Raw genomic sequence first — 23,570 nt, 5'->3', positions numbered from 1 at the left:
TTGGGTATTTTAACAAGATCAGTTCTTCCAATTCATGAACACAGAATAATTTCCCATTCATTCGTGTCTTCTAGTCTTTCATCAATGTTTTGTAGTTTCCAATGTACAAATCTTTCATCTCCTTAGTTAAATCTATTCATATGAGTTTTGTTTTTGATGCTATTGTAAATAGAATCAATTCTTTTTCAGCAAATTCATTATTAGTGCAGAGAAATGCTATTGATTTTTATTGAATTCATTGATTATACCTAACAGTTTTCTGGTGGCATCTTTAGGATTTTATGTATATAAAATGATGTCATCTGAGAAAGATTTTTTAAATTTTAAATTGTGAACAGGGGTGGGCCAGAAGGAGAGGGAGACACAGAATCTGAAGCACACTCCAGGCTCTGAGCTGTGAGCATGGGGCTCTAACCCACAAACTGTGAGATCATGACCTGAGCCCACATCAGACGCAAAACCTACTGAGCCACCCAGGCATACCAGTGTATGATTCTTTTAACGTGCTGCTAAATTTGGTTTGCTAGTATTCTCTTCAGAGTTCTTGCATCTATATTCATCAGGGATATTGGCCTGTAGTTTTCTTTTCCTGTAGTATTTATTCTTATCTGACTTTGATATCAGGGTAATGCTAACCTCATAAAATGAGTCTGGGAGTGTTCCCTCTCATTTTTTGGAAGAGTTTGGAAAGTATTGGCTTCTAATGTCAATTCTTCTTTCAACATTTAGTAAAAATCACCAGTGAAACCACTTGGTCCTAGGCCTTTTTTTGTTGAGATATTTTATTAGTGGTTCAATCTCCTTACTCATTATTGATCTCAGATTTTTTATTTCTTCATCATTTAGACTTGGTAGTTTGTGTGTTTCTAGGAATTTATCGATTTCTACTAGAGTACTCCAGTTTATTGGTATATTTCTGTGGTATCAGTTTTAATCTCTCCTCCTTCATTTATAATTTTATTAGAGTATTCTCTTTTTTTGTGGTTAATCCAGCTAAACGTTTGTCAATTTTATCTTCTCAAAGAGCCAACTCTTGGTTTTGTTAATTTTTTCAGTTGTTTTTTGGTTCTCTATTTTATTTATTTCTGTTCTAATCTTTATTATTTCATTCCTTCTGCTAACTTATAGGTTTGGTTTTTTTTTTAATTACACAATAGTGCTTTAAAATAGAAAAAAAATGTTCCTTTGAGCATACTAAGTCAAAGTTTAGGATTCCCAAAATTCTAGAAACTAAAACCATTAAGGCTGTCTATATTTTCTAGTGCCATTTTTTTCCAGCTTAAATACATTAAAATTTGAATTAATGTTATTAGTCTTGATTTTCTAACTTTCTGTTATTTAAAAAAAGAAAAAAGCATTTGTTCTGCACCCCACTTCCACAACCAGAAGACACCATGGAAGTTGTAGTTTACAAATGCATCTATCGATTTCTTTTTACCTGTATAGACCAGTTTTGCAAGTCTGGGTTTAAATCTTGACTCCTCAACCCTTCTTCTGACATGGAAATGTGTAGCCACAGTATGAAACAGCCTAAGTGACTGTTTTGGGGAACTAGACTTCAATATCTGTAAGCACACTGACATAATCTGAAGTTTGGCAGTATGCTTGGTTATCATAAGGTCTTGGAAGTAGAATTTAGGAACATTCTCAGCTTTGAAAATATATTCAGAAGTAAAATCTAGAAGAGGCATACTAAATTTTTGGCAATTTTAATCAAGTTAAGTGATTATGCACCAAAGCTTATAGTAACAATCACAAATAGCCTTTCTAAAAGTGGCATCCTAATTATGATCACTTCTTACCTTTCCTCTCTAAGGTTTTATATATACCTATGTTAAACCAAATGGATTTCTTGTTATTTTAAGATCTCTGTGCTTTAAGTCTTCAGTAAGTTTTCTCAAGTGTTTCCCTTTACCTAAGATGCACTGCAACTGAAGAAATCCTTAAAATTCTTAGGGTCTTCTAACAATCATCTTCATTTTGATGTTACTGTAGTTCTTTGTTTATATGAGCCTAATTGTACTTAACTTCTTCTAACTTCAGGATCTGCCTTGAAATTAAATATAAGCTCCCGGAGAGCAACTGTGGCCAGTTGCGCTTGTGTTTTCCATGACACCTAGCACAGTACTCAGCTGACAGGTTCCATAAATAATGAGTCAAACTAGAGTTTTGAAAATGTGTCAAAAACTACCATTAAACATTTGCTGTGTATAGTAATAAATTTATATTGCTTACTTTCACTGAAAATGCCACATGAAAACTTTTATAAAATCTAATTTTCTTTAACTAAATAGCTTTTTTTTTAATGTTTTTTATTTATTTTTGAGAGACAGAGAGAGACAGCATGAGCAGGGGAGGGTCAGAGAGAGAGGGAGACACAGAATCTGAAGCAGGCTCCAGGCTCTGAGCTGTCAGCATAGAGCCCGATGCGGGGCTTGAACCCACGAACTGTGAAATCATGACCTGAGCCGAAGCCGGACGCTTAACCAACTGAGCCACCCAGGCGCCCCAACTGAATAGCTTTTAAACTGAAGAGAATGGGTTATTTCAGTGTCTCTTTATAATAACATCTCATGATCACTTGCAAGATCATGAAATATATACTCAGGACATTTGACTTATATTTATTACCAAAATGTCTGAATCCTTACACAACACATTATAGTTCCAATTATTTAAAACTTAAATTAGCTAAGAGGTACTTAGAATATTTGTAGTTCTGTGGAAGTCTTCCAAAGCTGGAAATGCCAGAGTGGGTTCTGAGGAAAGATTTACGGTTTTAAAAGTATTTTGAGTAGAGAAACAGAAAGGAACGCATCACTTTCCCAGCATTGCTTCAGTAACACCATTTTAAACATCATCTCAAAGCAGTAACTGAAGTTAAGGGGAGATCAGCCAGCTGTTTTGTTCTCTTGGCTACAGAATTTTGACCATTTCCTCATGCTGCATTTTGCCACAAAGAACATTTAAACATGGGAAAGAGTTTGCCTTGAATTGTAGGAAACTGAAAGGGGACTGGAATGCCAACTCAGTTGTGGGATTCTAACCCATAACCTCTTTTAGCAAAGCAGTGTTGAATTTTTATGCAATACTATAAATGAGTAGCCTGAGTAGTGTTTTAACTTTAAGTCAATACCTTTGCATTGAAAGTCTGACAATTCAGAGTTCTGCTTTCTCCATATGTGAATAAAGTACTCTTCCTAGTAGGAGACTACCTACCATTTCCTTCTAACCTTTTTCTCCCCCTCAAATAAAACTATTTCAGCTTCAGAGTTTTTTATGATCTTTATCGCTATCTGTGGATTTAGAAGACAGTGTAAAACACTTCCACACTGTGAATGAATGTTAGAATTAGTGGACCTGGAGTTCGGCTAGTGTTTCTGGAGCAGATGGAAGAGGACAAGTAGAATAAAAATTAATATTTTTAAAGCCAAAGACTCAAATAAGTGAATATTTCAAATATATTTATTTCTGTGTAATTTTTTGTGGCAAAATAAGGGGGAAATTAGAAGGAAATACTATTTTGAATTTTAACAGTCTTTTCATGGGAATATTGGTGCTTCTGGTTACTGCAGTTCTGTAACAAATATAAATTAGTCGGAAAAGTTCTTTCTCTTTATCATAATTCAGTGCTTATTTTAACTGGTAGATATATTTATAAGATAGTGATTAAAACCAGAGTTCTTATACCCAGTGAAAGATGAAAAAAGAGAGAGAGGGAACAAAAGAAAGCAACTTATAGGTGTTGGTGACCTTTTAAATGTACATTGCTTCAGATTTGTATTGTATCTGCCATGTTTAAGTATAATTGGAATGTAAAAGTACTGGTGTGACCCAAGCTAACGCAGAAACTTCAGTTATTTTTATTAGATTCTTTTGTCTGGGAAATTCTATTTTTGTTCTATGGAAAATGCAATAAACTGGATTATTCACTGATCTATTAGTTAAAAGCCTTTTCAAACAAAAATCTAATTCATCCTTTAGAGAATTTAGTTATAGTCATAAGTAACCAATGCATAGCTATGTGTATTGGGCAAGCCAATCGCCAAATCAGACTTAAATGCATCATTCAGTGGGACATATGAATTTGTGTTATTCCCTAAATAATGCAATGATTATATCAAAATTATTTTGCAAGTAATCAAGTCTTATTTTGAATTCAAATGGTATTTTTAATACAGATGTATGTGGAAGTATATTTTTAGTTTCTTTCAATGTTTAGATTTAGTGAGTTTACAATCCTTTTTATAAAATATTTTTTAATATTTTTCCTTCTTGTCTTTCCTGTCATCCTCTATAAAGATACACATCAGTTAATTAATATAGCAATGCTATATTAAAGGAACAGTCTCTTAGATTATACCCTGAGAGGAGAGCTTTCTCTTAACTTTGAAGACATAACTTTAAGTGGTCTATTTGGCTCATGTGAAAAAAAAATTTAACACTTTTCTGTGTATTTGGGCAAAGACTTCCATGGGATAGTTTCATATAAATTTTCTGCTGGGAATCTGAACTTTCCTGCTTCTCCTAATTTTATTTTTAGAAATCATGCTTCAGGGTTATTTTATATTGCATTAAAGACTAGTTCTAAAGAACATTTTATGTAATACATGGTGTAATTGGAACGATTTAGGAAAAAAAATGTGTTTACTTGAAGGTTGAAAAAATCTTTCATATGGGGCGCCTGGGTGGCTCAGTCGGTTAAGCCTCCGACTTCGGCTCAGGTCAGATCTCACGTTCGTGGGTTCAAGCCCCGCATCAGGCTCTGTGCTGACAGCTAGCTCAGAGCCTGGAGCCTGCTTCCGGTTCTGTGTCTCCTTCTCTCTCTGCCCCTCCCCCTCTCATGCCCTGTCTCTGTCCGTATCCAAAATAAATAAAACATTAAAAAAAAAATCTTTCATAGAAAATCATTTCTCCTTTATATAGGAGCATGGTAGTATTTCTGATATGTAAAAAATAATTTTAAAAAGCTAAGTTTTCTGTTCCTATTTTATTCAATAGTACCCTTTATGTCAATCTATTTTCTCTAATCTGAATTTATTTTTATTATTCATACTTAATATATAAAAACTTAGCTTATTTCAATCCTAATGCTTCCATTACACGTTATTGTCATCTGGTATTGGACAGGATGTGGTACATGGAAATGTAGAGATCACAAAGGCTATGTTTACAAAATTTTTTAATAAGTACTCATTTTTCTTTTAAAATATGTATATATGATAAGCATAATATTTGGCATTAGTAAAATGGTTTCTACTCTTAGAATTATCGAGAAAAATGTGTTACTATTAATTATAAAATTCTTAGTTACCATTTCAAAATTCATATTTCAGTTTGAGATTTTATAACTACTTTTTACTTTTTACCAGGACAGAAGAGATTTTGAGCTAAAACAAGAACCATTTCTAAAGAAGAGTTCGAATAATTAGAATGGTAACATAATTGGAAGACATAAGATGAGGAAAATAGTTCAGTTTTTATATGTTTAATTTGAGGTTAAAACAAGACTTGCATATGTACATGTCTGTGGCTCTTGAAGAGCTCTTTATAGATCTTATGAGAGGTGATATGAATTTCTATTCTCCTAGGCCACAGGTTCTCATCAGCACCTCTAGATAGATTTGTGTACATATTAAAACTACATAAAATTATCATATACATGTGAACTAGGGTTTTCCAGTATGTGCTATTCCATGGTATATTGGTTTTGCCAGATACTCAATAATGGTACATATCACAGTGCCTTTTTAGAGATCCCATCACTATATTAAAGGCTTTGAGGACTTTCATTAAAGAAAGTTTTAGGGGCGCCTGGGTGGCTCAGTTGGTTAAACATCCGACTTCGGCTCAGGTCAGATCTCACGTTTGTGGGTTCGAGCCCTGCGTCGGGCTCTGTGCTGACAGCTAGCTCAGAGCCTGGAGCCTGCTTCCGGTTCTGTGTCTCCTTCTCTCTCTGCCCCTCCCCCTCTCATGCTCTGTCTCTCTCTGTATCAAAAATAAATAAAACATTAAAAAATAATTTAAAAAAAAAGAAAAGAAAGTTTTAAATTTATTTTAAATTCTCTTTTCCATACTTGTTCTCTCTCAGCCTAGCCTTTCCTTTTTATAAATATGTATTAAATCCATGTGATGTGGCTGTGTTGCAGTAGTAGGGGTGTGTATTTGTGTTCACACACCTACACACACAGATTTATCTATAATTAATTAGCTGTACCCTTATAAAGAGATTTGCTAGAGATGTCAGGAAGATCTCACTTTGGGGTGGACATCATTGCCCAAGATCCGTGCTTTAATTTGAAGATCCACCAACCCAATTTTATCTTCTCTTTAAAGTTGATTGGACTGAAAGAAAGTGACATGTTTTAATCAGACTCACCTGAGATTGGTATTTAAACAGATTTATATATCTATTAGTTTATAAGCAGAAACTCATATTTCCAATGATCAAAGTAAGATTTATATCCACTATCCAAAGTACTTGCATCAGGGGTACCTAGTGTTTCTTGGAAGTAAAGAGTGTGAAGGAATATTTTATTATCCACATCTCAGTGAAGTCACCCCTGTCCCATAGAATAATTTGCTTGCCTAGTGACTGTACTCCTATCAGCCAATCCAGAGTTTTTCTTTCTAGGACAGTACTGATAAAGAAGCCAAATCTATTTCTCTTCCCTGAACTGACAACCCACCTCACCTCATCTTTCACAGTGTCTCTTGGAAGTTGGGACAGGTCTGCATTTCTTATATACCCCTCCCTCATACCACCTGTCCCAATCTACTTACTCTTTTAGCTTCTGTTTACTTATATGTAAAATGAGGTGAAAATTACACCTTCCAGACCAAAAGTAGTCTTTGTGATGACTTATTTCAGTAAGACCCCAGTGGATATTTGTCATTGTCAATTTTAGAGAATTGTAGCATTTTAGAACTCAAAAAGATCTTTGATGTAATCTTGTTCATTTTCTTCATATTACATTATTGCTTCTTTTAATTGTAATGTGTAGAGGTTGTGACTTGCTCAGAAATCCATATCCAGAACTAGAAACCCACTTTCTTATTCTGAATAACTATTCTCATATGTTTGTCTTGCCAGAACTTAAAATCATTAAAGATAGAGACCGTATTTGATACTACTTCTAGATCCCATAGATTGTGTTTCCAGAAGTAAGAAAAATTTTTAATAGTCTTCTTATTTTTATTTTAATGTGACTTAAAATGTGCACTCTAATTTTGGATGATCTGAAGTATTTGTCAGATCTTTTAACAGAACACAGATCAAAAAAGATGAGAGTAATACAATATGAGGACATATTTCTGATGAATATGTGGTTATATGGTATTCTTTTAAAACATCTATGTAGTTGATGTTTCTCATTTTCCTAATGCTTTACCAACTAAAAATTTACTTTTTTTTTCTTCTGAGTAGACCAAAATTATTTTATTTATATTATAAATGAATGTTGGCAGTTTTCTTTGGTACTGGCACATAACTGGAGTATCTTTAATTGATAGCCATTGGTGGGTAATGGGTTTATTAACATCTCCATTATTATTACTTAAGTGGAATATTCATTTTGCCCTTAAGTATAACTTTATAAAACCCTACAAGTTAACTGAAACACAACAATCACTAATTGTTCCAAAATAGGAAAAAGAAAATGATTAGCTTTTCATGGTAACTGTATCAGATTAGGACTAGATTGGTATAAAGTTGGAGTAGTTCAAGGTTGTACAAGACTTCTTAGAAACACAGGTGACATGTCCTTTGAAGCAATGGTAGGGAATAAAACAGCTTTGAGGAGTAGATTTCATGAATGCAATACAGTGCATAATTGCCAAAATGCCTATGTGCAGGAATCCCTAGTATAGAGTTTTTCAATGAAATATTAGGTATGTTACTTTCATGTTGATATTTTTAGAGCTCCCTGGCAATGTCACAGATTAGTTGGCTCTAATATAATTATCTTTTACATCTTGATGGTTTTGCTTTTTTTCATTCTTGATTTTAGGGCTTAAAACATAGAATAACATCCAATAATATAGAATTAACATACTTAAGATCATTTCAGTGAATTGGATGTCTATTATATAATTTGGCTCCAAAACTTTGTTCACATCTCACTATGTCAATGAGACTTACTCTATGACAGTCGATTCTGAGCCTACAAACCCCTCCCTGATGTCCTTGATCCCTCATTCCCTGCCCTATTATTTATTCATTTTCCCCTTAGTACTCAATATCTTACTATACCATATAACTTATTCCTTATTATGTTTGTTATTTCTCTCCCCACTAGAATATCAGGTCCAATAAAGCAAGGGTGTTTGTCTCTTTCATTCAGTGGTGTACTGCTATTGGCTACAATAGTGCCTTAGCACATAGGATGTATTCAACAAGTATTTGTTGAGTAAAAGAATGAATACATTGACAGGTTATTTTTATGACTCTACCACTGTCATTATGTAAAAATATTGAGTGATTATGAACCCTGTCAGAATTTACATAAAGTTCTTCTGTGCTACTGGAAACCATTTTATTGGATTTATGTAACCATTTTACTAGAAAAACCATACCTCAAAGATACAAAAATGGAAGCATTTTTCCCTATAATTGCCCAGCCAATAAATATACTATGATAGTCTCCCCCGACCCTACTCTCCCTATGTTATCTTCTTAACTAGACTCCATGATTTTTATAGCGTCTTTTGGTTATTAGAACAATTTTATTTCAGTCATTGAAATTGAGTCCTATTCATTGTAAAACTTCCAAGTCCAGCCTAATTCAGTTCTCTTCTTCCCCAGCATGTGTGACATGTGGCTCCAACACTTGCAGTTGAGAGTAGGAGAATATAACTCGGAGTATCTCTGCCTGCCATCTATTTTAAGTACCAGCCACTAGAAGGTGAGCAGTGCTAGGAAGGGTGGGAAACAAAGCTTAGGGTTTCAGGGCTCCTTATTCACCCGAATGAGCCTACAGAACTTTGCATATTGCTCTTTTGGTAGCTGATGTTGAATGGACATTGGAAGCCCTATGTGCGGCAGGCATTCACAGACTGCTTCTCTCTTGTGCATGGGTTCTTCAGAAGGGCCTTCAGGTGTCCTTACTGCACTGCTCCCTCCTTTTTCTCTTTTCAGTCACCTCACCTATTTCTGCTTTGTCTAAAGAATCTACTCTACAACCTCTTTCTGTGGGGTCTCCTTGCCCACTGGCCAGATTCTACATAGGGTATCAGCAAAATCAAGCCCGAACAACTCCAGTTTCTGTAGTATATATATCTTTAACTAAAAATATCAAGCGTTGGATAGTGTGTAGCTTACTAAGTGTACCATAGAGAGTATCTTTGTAAGAACGACCAGCTCACAATTAGCAATTCCAATGGTAGGAGTGGAATGAAACTGAAAAATCTGATCAACACTGTGTAATTTATGAGGAACAAATAATGCTTGTGATAAAGGACATTTCAAATTATGTTTGATGATCTTTTCCCTAAGCACATATTAGTTTGGTGAGAGAGAGAGACCAAGAGGAATCCCAAATTTGAGAAACACCCCCAGAATTAACAGATATGTGGATAATTGAGATCTGACAAATTTTACCAATGAGTAAACTGAGTGTGATCTTTTTAAACATATATTTCTAGATTGTCGGTTGTCTCCATATCTTAAATGCAGACTTCTGTCATAAGCCCCTCCCTTCTCCAATCTTCAGTAACATTCCTCCTTAGTCTCCTCCCTCAAATAATCTATATGCTATTAAATTTTGTCTTTACTGTTATTTTAGGATAAGGAACAAGTTTTAGAACTTCAAACATTGGAATTAAATGGTCTTTACTGAGAACTATGGAAAGGTCTCTCCTGTGAGCATGCAGCACACTGCAGGAGCCGTGCGCATGCTTGTCCTGGGGATGCAGCTGCTTGTTAATGTGCTCGCAGAAATGCAGGAACTTTCTCTGAGATTTTCAAGAGATGTGAAGTGTATCTTCACAGATTCCTTAAGATTGAAAATATGAGAAATATAAAAGCCAGTTTTGCCATGAAAATACTGATTCGCCTCAAATTTTCCATATTTAGTACATATATAAAGCATTATATTCCAGGCTTAACATGTAGTTTGGATACATTAATTTTGCTGTTGAAGTACATATTTTGGACTGATTGTTTACCTTTATTTTTTTGTTTTACTATTAAATTAATTTAATATTAAATTAGCTAATAAGGAATAGTTTTTAATTTCATGAGTAATGCCCTATTAAAAAATTTTGCTTACTACCAGAGTGATACTTAACAACCATACCAATATTATTTATTAATCAAGAAAGAAAGTCGGGGTGCTTGGTGGTTCAGTCGCTTAAGCCTCCGACTTCAGCTCAGGTCAGATCTCACATTCTTGGGTTCGAGCCCCACATCAGGCTCTGTGCTGACAGTTAGCTCAGTGCCTGGAGCCTACTTCCAGTTCTGTGTCTCCTTCTCTCTCTGCCCCTTCCCCTCTCATGCTCTGTCTCTCTCTGTATCAAAAATAAATAAAACATTAAAAAAAAAAAGAAAGAAAGAAAGTCAAACTAAATGGAATTTGATAAATGAAGGAAATGGGGATTGAAACCAACATTTTGAAGTGGATTTTAGAGCCCTATCCATGAGATGTTTTAATAGGTCCATTGTCCTGTTCATATCTTCAATATATAATTGACACAAATTATGTCCCATTTTGGTAGGAGGACTCTAAAATGGATCTGGAGATTAGTACCTTCTATGCAAATGGAGTCAAGTATATCATCATTATTCAGCATTTTCTATGTCAAGAATTAATTAATTTCTTAATGCCCAAATTACCTATAAGGACGAAGCCTGTCAGTGGACGTATTGGAAACATATAGAGTCATCTCTTAAGGTTGATGCTGAAACACATGGACTTTAATAGATACAGTCTCTACAAGTAACCCCTCTTAAAAATTTTTCTCCAATAATTTGCTTATATTAATAGACAGGACTCATCTGATGATGTCAGAGTATTTTATATACTTTTAATATTAGTTTATAGGGGCACCTGGGTGGCTTAGTCAGTTAAACATCCGGCTTCTGCTCAGGTCATAATCTCACAGTTCGTGGGTTTGAGCCCCGTGTCAGGCTCTGTGATGACAGCTAGCTCAGAGCCTGGAGCCTGCTTCAGATTCCGTGTCTTTCTCTCTGCTTGTGCTGTCTCTCTGTGTCTCTCAAAAATAAATAAAAAACAAAAATTTTTAATATTAGTATATAAAGTCAAAGGTTTTATAGAAAAAACTTTACTGCCTTATAGTATGGCAAGTATGCAAATCTATAAATTGATTCTTTTGTCTCCTTGAAAAAAGCTGACATGAGATTTAAATGATGTATTTTTTTTCTCTTAGAACAGTATAAGACACACCACCAACAAAATCAATAAACCAAAAATAAAAGCAAAAACAAAAAGCCGTCTTCACAAATTTTGAGCATCATCTACAGCTTTATGTGGTGAGAGATACAGCTACCATTCTTGAGTGATTCAAAAAGAGTCAAATGGTGTTGAGCTAAATTACAACCCTAAATGCATATTGGTGAAATGAAATGCTGATCCATTTGCACACTAATGTGCTATTTTTAAGTCATGCATCATAGCATCTTCAAAGAGGCCTGTCATAATTATGATGGATTAGACTGCAGAGTCAGTCCTAGATGCAGTAATTGTTTCACAGATGCTGCCAATGTGACTTGAATTCATAATAAATTATTGTCAGAGAGGTGAAAGAAGGAATAAAATCAAATACCAAAGGAAAACTGCTGTAGCTAAACCTGTTTGGTTTTGGGAAAATAAAATGTTAGCTGCTAATCAAAAGACCAGTATTTTCAGCAGAGTTTAATATACTTTATAAATTTGTACCTCTGACATAGAAGTTGAAGGTTGACATACTTGGCATTTTTACTTAATGTTCATTCATTCATTCTTTCTTTCTCTCTCTCTCTCTCTCTCTCTCTCTCTCTCTCTCTCTCTCTCTCTCATAGCTTTTGACAAATTATTCTTAAACATTAGCTGAAATCCTAGGGTGACCATAACATATTTTTGCATGTTCCTATATATAGTATATTACCTGGTTATAATTTGATATTTAGAATTTCCAACAAAATTGGTGATATTATTCTTTTACATTTCATAGAAAGTTATATTTTATGGGAAATATCAAACTATTAGATGAAGGGATAAACAAATAATATAATAGGATCTAAATTATGATTTTTAAGTTGTGATTTTTCCTCTGTCATTTAGGTAAATAATATCTAAATTTGCCTCTTTAGGCTTTCAAAAATGTCAAAGCTAATTTTAGTATTTGAGTCTTATGTTTTGTCCATTTTTTTAATGTTTATTTATTTTTTGGAGAGAGACAAAATGTGAGTGGGGGGAGGGGCAGAGAGGGAGACACAGAATCTGAAGCAGGCTCCAGGCTCTGAGCCATCAGCACAGAGCCCCATGTGGGGCTTGAACCCACAAATCATGAGATCATGACCCTAGCTGAAGTTGGATGCTTAACTGATTAAGCCACCCAGCAGCCCCTTATTTTGTCCATTTTTAGTGTTTAAGTCACACTGCCTTTTTTGGTAGACCTATGAATAAACCTCATGCTGTCCCACATAATCAAAGAGGCCTCGCGCGCGTGTGTGTGTACAATTTAAATAATGAGCTATTTATTGTATTTTGATTAGCAAAGATAACTATTAAGATAAGCATGTCATGTGTTTTTCTAGGTTAAGGGTTCAGTCTCCATAAGCCATTTGTTGAATATTACCCGATGTTTAAAACAATGTACTCCACCAAGTTTTTTTGCATAGTCCCCTCTGTACTTGATGACTACTGATACATTCTACTTAAGACACTAGTTCTTCTGCCTCAGTAATATTGGTAGACATGTTGATGAGTGTTCATGTTATCCTTTTAAAGCTAACTTTGACCTAGTGGAATGTGTATTTCTCTCTTACTAAGGCGAGAAAGAATGAAGTTAAATTTCATGAGAGAGATTTGGGTTGATGGTATGCAGACCCTGACAGCTAGTGCATTTCCCTTCTCCTATAGTCTGTGGCTCTTGATCCAGGGCCGTACAGGGCCTGCACATCTTTGTGTTAGCTCTACTCCCTAGCACTGGCACTGAATGGGGGATTCAACTAGTGCTTGACTGTGTCTACAAATGAACTAATGACTATTGAGCTATAATTGTCCCAGTGACATTACCAGGGAGAGTTATAAATTGTCCTCAAATATTTTAAGGGAAAAATTATTAGCAACCCAGCATTAATTGCAGATGTAATCCAGAAAGGTGGCAAAGAAGGGATCAGAATAATTGTAGCAATATCAAATCCTGTGTACTAAGTGTTTACATATTCTTTTTTATCCTTTTCCTATTAAAAAAAAAGTGATGCTTTGAAATACATGCAGAATTCCCTTAATTGTGCCAATAATTATAGGCCTACAGACATGTAAACAGAATCCTTTATTTTTTCATTTTAATCCTAAAAAGACTGAAATGTTGGCAAAGTGAATTTATTAACAAAAAAAACCTACTCCCTGAATTGTGCATTTTTCTTGACATTATGGAGCTACCAGTCTAGCCTCTGTGGGAGGGATTATATTGATGCCTAACCTTGAGCAAATTGCTCAGTAAATATCTGTAAAATGAGAAAATGGAACTAGATCCTTTCTTATACTCTGGAATGTTTTATACATTGTTAGAACCATCATCATCACATATTACTAAGTTTAGATATGTCATTATAAAATTTCTTAGCCTTCCAAAAGTTTAAAATGTAATTCAGTAATTCTATGAGTAAGAGTTTGTGTTGTCCAGTACTATTTTGGATATAAGATTATCAAAATAATATGACACATATGTGATCTCAGGAAACTTTCATTTCATTTAAAAAAAAAAAAAAAGAGGGGCACCTGGGTGACTCAGTTGGTTGAGCATCCAGCTTCGGCTCAGGTCATGATCTCACAGTTCATGGGTTCCAGCCCCGCATCGGGCTCTGTGCTGACAGCCTGCTCAGAGCCTGGAGTCTGCTTCAGATTCTGTGTCTCCCTCTCTCTCTAACCCTCCCCTTCTCGCGCTGTCTCTCTCTGTCTCTCAAAAATAAATTAAAAAACATTTAAAAAATTTAAAAAAAAGAAATGAGAGTAATAATATTTGTTAATAATTTTGGTTGCTCTAGCAGTCATCTGTTAGAACCAGCTCATAACAGTTTGTGAGAGCAGATTGTAAAATTTTCAAGAATTTTGTGAGCTGAAGGTTGATAGCTTGATATCAGCCATGACCCATAAGAGTATCTCTTAAAGAATATGATAAAAACTCACTGTTCATTTAAAAATTGTAACTAATTATTATAACATGAAGTACTGACAACATGAAAAACATTCTTGGGTAAGCTTAACTGTCATCCATGCCAGATTTTCCAGAAGCTCCTCTGCCAATACGCTTGCACATAAACTTCATAACACTTTTACAGAAAAAAAATGCCTTAATGTTGGTTGGACAGTGTTTTCTTAGGTGAGTCACTGACCATTTGTAAAATTGTGACTCCTAAAATAAAAATTCCCCCTCCTGATTTTTATAGATACAATATTATTTTGTATAAGTTATCCTATACCAAACCTCCGAGAGCTAGTGTTACTTTAAATAAACCATTTGAATATCTATTTGCACAAGGGAATAGTGTCCTGTTTGGTGCTGTATATTATAGTAATTACATGTTCTTAAAGTAAGACAAAATAAAAGATATTTTTTCTCAATCCCAAAAAACTCAGCTATGAGAATTTAAAATATTTCAGATACTACTAAAAAGAGCATATATGAATGAATAAAAACTATATTTCTGGGTTCTGAGAAACAAAAGGAATGTCACAAAAAAATCTCTATGGTGAAAATTTATATTCATTCCAAAAACAATTTAACTTCAGAAAAAGTTTTTCTTTTTTCCCAATCTTTTCAATGATTAACATGTAGATATCTACAAAAAATCATCTATAAGATCTACTTCTTTTATATATAGATTATTGACTTAGTAAGCTTAGGAAAACTTTATGTAAGTGACATTGTAAAGATGATAGCATCAAAGCCTTTTAAATATTTCTACAACAAGCAAAACGAACAGGCTTCATTTCTTCTTTCTTTAAAAATAATATCTAAATAAATAAAGCTTGCCAGTGTTGGTATAAATCACCAGTGCCAGTATAAAAAGTGTGCTATGTGAGTGGATTACTGCATTATGTAATATTATAGGATATATACACACAAAATGTGATTTTGGCCATATCAAATTGGAATAAAATATTTTTCCTCCTCTATAGTGAGACTTTATTGATATAAATTTTCAAAATTAGACTGATAAGCCAGTTGCAAATAGTCCTCAAAAAATTATCTTCCTACTAAAATGAAAAGTTATTATATAATTTCCCTCCTCTCCTTATAAAAGCTAACTATTTAACTTTCCACATCCAGTGGCTGTACTCAGTAAAGAAATTGCTGTCACAGACAGAATAGTTCTGCTAATAGTTTAAATTGGTATTTAAAGATGGCTATTGTGTTTAAAGCTCCATATTGAAATAAATTTCATTTGAAGTCACCTTCATTTCTTCTTAAGAGCTATTATCCTCATAAAAGTTTTGCAAACTCCATCTATTATAATTCTGCCTTTGACACTGCAAAGAATATCCAAATTATGTGGAATAGATCATAATAAAGAATAATATGTTAAATGTTTATAGTATTTTATATCTAGAAAATTAAGAAGAACAATATATATTATATATGGAGCCTGCAAGTTTTATGTAATATATAACATAATTGTGTGTGTATGTAAATACATTTTGATTGGTATGAGTATAAATTGATTTTACAGTTGCCAAAAGAAAGCATTTTTGTTAATTTGGAAAGCTAATTGATCAAACCTCTAAAAGATTTTTCTAGGCTTATTTCTTTGTTCCTTAATTTCTGAAAAGTGGTAGTGGCCCTGATTTTCCAGAAATTCCTTATATCAAACACTACAAAGAAAAAAAGAGTATTAGTTTAGGTCAGCGCTATCTAATAGAAGTATAACATAAGCCATATATGAATTTAAAATTTTCCAGTACTCACATTAAAACAAATAGGGGAACCTTCATGACTCAGTCGGTTAAGTGTCCGACTTTAGCTCAGGTCATGAACTTGCTTGCGGTCCATGAGTTTGAGCCCCACATCAGGCTCTGTGCTGACAGTTCAGAGCCTGAAGCATACTTTGAATTCTGTGTCTTCTTCCCTCTCTACTCCTCCTGCATTCATGCTCTGTCTCTCAAAAATGAATAAACTTAAAAAGTTTTTTATAAAGTAAAAATTTAGAAACAAGTGAAATTATTTTAATGATATATCTTATTTAAAATAGCCACAATCTTATTATTTCAATGTGTAATAAATATTTTTAAAGAGAGGTGTCTTATGTTCTTTTCTTGTCCAGTGTGTGGTTATACTTATGGCACATCTTAATTTTGTACTCACCATATTTCAAGGCCTTATTAGCCATAAGTAACTACTGGCTGTGCACATCTAACCCTTCTCAACATTTCGTAGGAAGTGGGTCTAGCAGAAATACTCACTTTGCCCTGTTGTTTTCTTTGTCCAATAGGAATTATGACTTTTTAATTTAAATTTTATTTATAACTACTATACATGCCTAAAAGTTACAAAAACAGTAATAAAAAGCAGTTTCCTTCCCAGTGCTATTCTCTAGACTATCTGTTCTGTTTCCCAGATGCAAAATATTATCACAAGTTTGTTGTATATTCTCCCAGAACTGGTTTTATATTTATTTTTGTAAATGTACAGGTTGGGCATTCTTATAACACTGTTCTACAACTTGCTATGCTTCATTTAATTACTTAGAAATACTTGCACTTGAAAATAGAGGTTGTTGCCAATCATTTGCTATTCGAAAAGATTGTACATACATCATTTAACATAAATATGAGCATATTTGCTAGATAACTTCTTAAAACTGAAGTTTTTATGAAACTCTGTAGATTATTGCAAAATTGCTAGTAATTGTGTTTATGCTAGTTTTCATTCCCAGGAACCGTGCAAGGGAATGCCTATTTCCTCACATGCTTACAAGATTGTATATTATCAAACTGTTTGACCTTTGCGGATTTGAGAAAAAAATCATATCTTGTTGAAGTTTTAATTTACATTTCTATTTGTGGATCTTCCTACACAACTCTTTTAACATTTAAGAGCTATCTGCATCTCATTTTCTATGAACTGTCCATGTCCTTTGCTTATTTTTATATTCAATGATTGGTCTTATCCTCGTCAATTTGTCAAAATCTGTATATTAAGAAAAGTTTTATGTGATTTTTAACTTTGCTTATGTATTTATTTTTGCATGCATAAATTCAGAAAACTTCCTCATTTTTAAAGACTTCTAGATTTTGTGTCATAAAGAACTTATATGCAAGTCATTAGATAATTTTTTATATTTTCTCAGCCTGTTTTAAATGTTTTAGGATTTAATTTTACATGTTCAAATATTAAACCCATCTAAAATTAATTTTGTTATAAGATGTAAGGAGTAGATCCAACATTATCATTTTTTTCAGAAGACTATCCAGTTGTTCCAATATCATATTTATTTGAAATGCCATAACTACCTGATGCCACATGTCTGTGTGTGTTAGGATCTATTTCCAGACATTGTATTCTATTCCATTGGTCATATTAACATTCTTCATTTACTGATTTTTCAAGTGCAAGCTGTTTTAACTATAGTAGCCTTTGTTGTTTTCTAACATATTTTAATTTTGTTACTGTCCTGCCCGGGTCCCATTATAATTCTTTTTCAGGTTATTCCTGGCTACCCAATTTTTTTTATTTTTCCACATGAACTTTAGAGTCCAGTTCTTTAATTCCTCACAACATTAGCTAGTATTTGTATTGAGAAGGCATTAAATTAATGCCTGCATTTGACAATAATCCAAGAACATCTTATACCTTTCTACTTATTTTGCTTTCTGTATTTGTCAATATTGTCTTAAAGTTTTATTTAAATAAGTCTTCCACATTTCTTTTTAAATTTGTTCCTAGTTTTTAAGAATATTTTTTTCCTGTTAACAGTATATTATTCCACAAATGCTTCTGACTGGTTGTTGCTTTTATATAACAAGGCTATTGATTTTTGTATTCAACTACTTTACTGAATTCTCATAAACTGCAACAGTTTTTCAGTTGGTTCTCTTGGTTGACCAGTATACAATCTTATTATGTGTAAATGACAACGTTAGTGGTACTTTCCGATGTTTATATCTTATTTCTCCCTCTGTTTCATTTGTCTTGGTTAGTAAGCACTGGCTATTTTAACAAGCTTTTTTATAGCCCAAAAGGAAAATAGCCTTGATTTTTTTTTCCTACTTACATCCTTAAAATAAATATGATGAGAAAAACTATGGGAAAATAAAGCATGACTATATTATGAATGGGTAGAATTCACTTTGTAGGATGGATTATTTATGTTTTTTAGTGCTCATTTCTTCCTGCACTCCAATCATTTGGACTTTGGAATCTCCATGAGTAATTACCTTGGAAATATTTGAATTAATGAATGAAAGAAGAAATGAGCAAATCTATATCAATTTAGTGAAACTGATTGAATGTTCACTCTATACTAAGCACAAAAATGAATATTCTTTTTCTTTTTAAGATTTATTTATTTTGGGGAGAGCACAAAGGGGGAGGAGCAGAGAGGGGGGCCAAAGGATCTAGAGCAGGCCCAGCACTGACAGGCCAACAGCACAGAGCCCAATGTGGAGCTTGAACTTATGAACCATGAGATCATGAACTCAGCCAAAGTTGGATGCGCAACTGACTTAGCCCCTCAGGTGCCCCAAAATTGAACAAAGTATCTTAAGTATGCAGTCCAGTGTGCAAACAAAATAAAATTGAGTATGGTATGTTCAGCAGTAGACCATCTACAAGATATAGAAACAACATAGATATGGGAGTGTTTCATTCTCTTGGAAAATCAAAGAAGGAATCCTAGGGGAAGTGATTCTGAGAACATTTTAGAGGGATGCATAGATTTAATGGGCAAATCAGGGGACTAAGAAAGCATTCTAGGCCAACAAACAACAACACCATGAAGGTCTGAAATAGCTACCATGTTTGGGTATTTATAAACTATTGTTATAGTTGGAGTATAAGATGTGAGAGAAAGTAGGAGAGAAAAATAGAAATCTGCCAATGAAAAACCATTTATACCAGGCAGGAATTCTCAATAGAAGTGGGCAGCCACGCCCTATGGAGGAAGACAGAGAATCACCTAGAAATGACATTTCATAAACTATACTTTTTACACCATTTCATTTCCTGGGAGGTTAACACCAAAGGGAGCAGGCCTTGTCTTTCAGGTGTGTGGGTGAAAGAGTTTTAGAACTACTGATGCAGGCAATATGGAGCCATAAAGTGTGTTAAAGGAGGATATGACCTCAGATTCACATTGAGAATATTCCCCTTGGTAACATTTTGAAGGAATCTTGAAGGACTGGGGAAAAGACCAGCCTGGCTAGGAAAGAAACCCTGTAAAAAGCCACTGCAACAGATAATAAAGCAAGATAATGTAGGTCTGGCTGCCAAGTAGCAGTGAAGATAATTCAAGGAATATATAGGAAATGGAATTGATTGGATATGTAAAGTACTAGAGAAGAAAGAATAGAGGTAGTCTTTCTTGTTCTAGCATTTTTACAAAAAGAATGATTTGGGAAGGAAGTTGATACTATTTACTAATGCAATATGAACTTACCACATTAGCTGGTGATTTTAATTCTTTATTCTCTGTGACCATAAATATTTGAGAGTTGCTGGGAAGACAAGAATAATCAGATCCTGAGTAGCTATTGGTTGTCGCTCTGAAACATGAAAAGGAGTATCCTAGTTTGCTAGGTCTAGGAACTTCAGTACTATTAATGCCATGATCATTCTGTAAGATTTATTATTAGTGTCAGATGTGTATTAATGCATTTCAATTTCTGTTTCCCATGTTCTTTAGAATTCATTCAAAGGGCAGCCTTGTGGATGGCCCCGAAGCAAGCCTGATGGAACAGGATAGAACCAACCATGTTGAGGGCAACAGACTAAGTCCATTCCTGACACCATCTCCTTCTCCCCTCAGCCAGACAGAACCTCTGGCTCTAAAGCTCCAGAATGGAAGCCCATTAACAGAGAGACCTTATCCAGAAGTAAATGGAGACACCAAGTGGCAGTCTTTCAAAAGTTATGATGGAATACCCCATATGAAGAGAAGCCAGAATAGCCGTGTGAGTCCAGACTTTATACAAGAAGGTAGAGGGTATTCCAGGTGCTTGCAAAATGGAGGAATAAAACGCACAGTTAGTGAACCTTCTCTCTCTGGGCTTCATCAGAACAAGAAATTGAGACAAGACCAAAAGGCTAATGGAGAAAGAAAGAACTTCGGGGAAAGCCAAGAAAGAAAGCTAGGCAAAGGCAGCAGTCAACTGAATGTCTCCGACCTGAGTGATAAGAGAGAATCTGCGAGCTCTGTAGCCCAAGAAAATGCAGTTAAAGATCTCATCAGTGTTTCAACACATAACTGCAGTAGGTCTGAAAAACCAGAGCTTCAGATTCTGAATGAACAGGAGGAGAAAAATGCTAACTACCATGACAAGAACATTGTATTACTTCTTACAAACAAGGCAGTGCTAATGCCTAATGGTGCTACAGTTTCTGCCTCTTCCATGGAAAACACACATGGTGAACTCCTGGAAAAAACACTGTCTCAATATTATCCAGATTGTGTTTCCGTTGCGGTGCAGAAAACCACATCTCACATACATGCCATTAACAGTCAGGCTACTAATGAGTTGTCCTGTGAGAGCACTCACCCATCGCATACCTCAGGGCAGATCAATCTCCCACAGACCTCGAACTCGGAGCTGCCTCCAGAGCCAGTTGCAGTGGTGACTGAGGCCTGTGATGCGGACAGAGCCAGTAAGACAGCTGCGGTGGTCGGGACCTGTCCCTTTCAGAAACCAGAAACACAAAAATCAGTTTTTGAGATATGCTCGTCTCGTGCGGAAAACAGCAATATCCAAGGAACCGCAAAGCTAGTGTCTGGTGAAGAATTCTGTTCAGGTTCCAGCAGCAATTTACAGGCTCCAGGTGGCAGCTCTGAACGGTATTTAAAACAAAATGAAACGAATGGTGCTTACTTCAAGCAGAGCTCAGTGTTCACTAAGGATTCCTTTTCTGCCCCTACCACACCACCACCATCGCAATCGCTTCTTTCTCCCCCTCCTCCTCTTTCACAGATTTCTCAGCTTCCTTCAGATGGAAAAAGCACTCTGAATGATGGAGTTTTTGAAGAACACCATCACTATCCCAACCAAAGTAACACAACTGTTTTAAGGGAAGTGAAAACAGAGGGTCAGCCTGAGGCACAGTCATCTCCAAGTCCTGATCCATCTAGACATGTAGCCAACCACTCTCTGATGCTTTCAGAAAGGCCTCAGAATAATTGTGTCAACAAGAATGACATGCGGACTCCAGGGACGATGACTGTTCTGCCATGTTCTGAGAAAGCGAGACAAATATCAGAACACCTCAAGCATAACCCACCAATTCTTGGTAGCAGTGGGGATCCACAGGACCACTGCCAGCAGTTGATGGGACACAAAGAGCAAGATATTCTGAAGGGCCGAGACAAGGAACAAACACGAGGTCTTGGGCCCCCAGCACAGCCCTATCTGAAACCAGGGTGGATTGAATTGAAGCCCCCTCACTTTCATCAAGCAGAATCCCATCCAAAATGTCATGAGGCATCATTGCGGTCAGTTCTTCAGTATCAGTCCAACCCCTCCACTCAAATGACCTCCAAGCAATACACTGGAAATTCCAGCCTGCCTGGGGGGCTCCCAGAGCAGGCATACATCCAGAAAATAATGCAGCCAGAGCAGAGGCCACAAAGGTACCAAGGTGAGATGAATCAGGGGCAGTTTCAAGGTACTGTGGACCAGCAGCTCCAGTTCCAAAAACCCTCACTCCAGGTGCACTTCCCTAAGACAGACCCTTCAACCGAAGCTCATGTGCAGTCACTTTGCACCCCTCGGTTTTATTTTCAGCAAAGACCAGATTCCCAAACTGAGAAGCTCATGCCCCCAACATTAAAACAGCACTTGAATCAGCAGGCTTCAGAGACTGAGCCATTCTCAAACTCACACCTTTTACAACATAAGCCTCATAAGCAGGCAGCACAACCACAACCATCCCAGAATTCACTTATCTCTCAAAACCAGCAGCAGCAGCAGCAAAAATTACAAATGAAGAATAAAGAACAAATGCCCCAGACTTTTTCTCACCCCCAAGGCAACAATGATCAGCAAAGAGAAGGATCATTCTTTAGCCAGATTAAAATGGAAGAATGTTTCCGTGGTGAAAATCAGTATTTGAAATCGAGTGAGTTCCAGACTCATAACACTCAAATGGGATTGGAGCAAGTACAGAATATGAATAGTAGAAATTCCCCCTATGGTCAGACCATGAAATCAAATGCAAGCAAACTGCAGATTTCTTGTCCGAACAACACATATTTAGCTCCGGAAAATAAGGAACAGACTACAAATTCTGAACTCTTTGCAGGAAACAAGACTCAAAATTTGCATCACATGCAATATTTTCCAAATAATGTGACTCCAAAGCAAGATGTTCTTCACAGGTGCTTTCAAGAACAAGAGCAGAAGCCTCAGCAAGCTTCAGTTCTACAGGGATATAGAAGTAGAAACCAAGACATGACTGGTCATCAAGCGGCACAACCCCCTCAGCAAAGGTACCCGATGCAAAACCAAGCAAATGCTTTCCCGGTATCTGAACAGGGAGGAAGTCACATTCAGACCCCTCCCCAGAAGGACATTCAAAAGCATGCTGCTCTAAGGTGGCACCTCTTGCAAAAGCAAGAACAGCAGCAAACGCAACAACCCCAAACTGAGTCTTGCCATAATCAGCTGCACAGGCCAATTAAGGTTGAACCTGGATCCAAGCCCCATACCTGTATGCGCCCCATGTCAGCACAACCAGAAAACAAAATGTGGAAAAAGGTAACTAAGCAAGAGATTCCACCCCCGAGTTGTGATGATGTGCAGCAAAGGAGCATCCTTGAGACCATGGAGCAGCATCTGAAGAAGTTTCAGGTCAAATCATTATTTGACCATAAGGCTCTAACTCTCAAATCACAGAAGCAAGTAAAAGTTGAAATGTCAGGGCCTGTCACAGTTTTAACTAGACAAACCACTGCTGCAGAACTTGATAGCCACACCCAAGCTTTAGAGCAACAAGCAACTCCTTCTGCAGAAAAGACACCAACCAAAAGAACAGCTGGTTCTGTTCTCAATAATTTTTTAGAGTCACCTTCCAAATTACTAGATACTCCTATAAAAAATTTATTGGATACACCTGTCAAGACTCAATATGATTTTCCATCATGCAGATGTGTAGGTAAGTGCTAGAAATGTACTGAGACACATGGTGTTTATCCAGAATTA

The 23,570-nt window shown here is 35.6% G+C and overlaps 1 protein-coding gene across 6 annotated transcripts in view; it reads left to right on the top strand.

The window, feature by feature from the left end:
* The window catches only part of TET2 (tet methylcytosine dioxygenase 2), a 130,972-nt gene that overhangs the window by 65,508 nt on the left and 41,894 nt on the right, over positions 1 to 23,570 (top strand). For all 6 annotated transcript variants that reach the window (XM_029942495.1, XM_029942488.1, XM_029942525.1 and 3 more), the window contains exon 3: positions 20,066 to 23,523. In XM_029942495.1, coding sequence (XP_029798355.1) covers positions 20,112 to 23,523 — 3,412 coding nt within the window. In that variant the 5' untranslated portion in view covers positions 20,066 to 20,111. The remainder of the gene's footprint in view (positions 1 to 20,065; positions 23,524 to 23,570) is intronic.

Source organism: Suricata suricatta, chromosome 1, assembly GCF_006229205.1.
Source record: "Suricata suricatta isolate VVHF042 chromosome 1, meerkat_22Aug2017_6uvM2_HiC, whole genome shotgun sequence".
NCBI classification, from domain to species: domain Eukaryota; kingdom Metazoa; phylum Chordata; class Mammalia; order Carnivora; family Herpestidae; genus Suricata; species Suricata suricatta.
The sequence above is the reverse complement of the archived record's forward strand: the minus strand, read 5'-3'. Positions and strand labels throughout refer to the sequence as shown.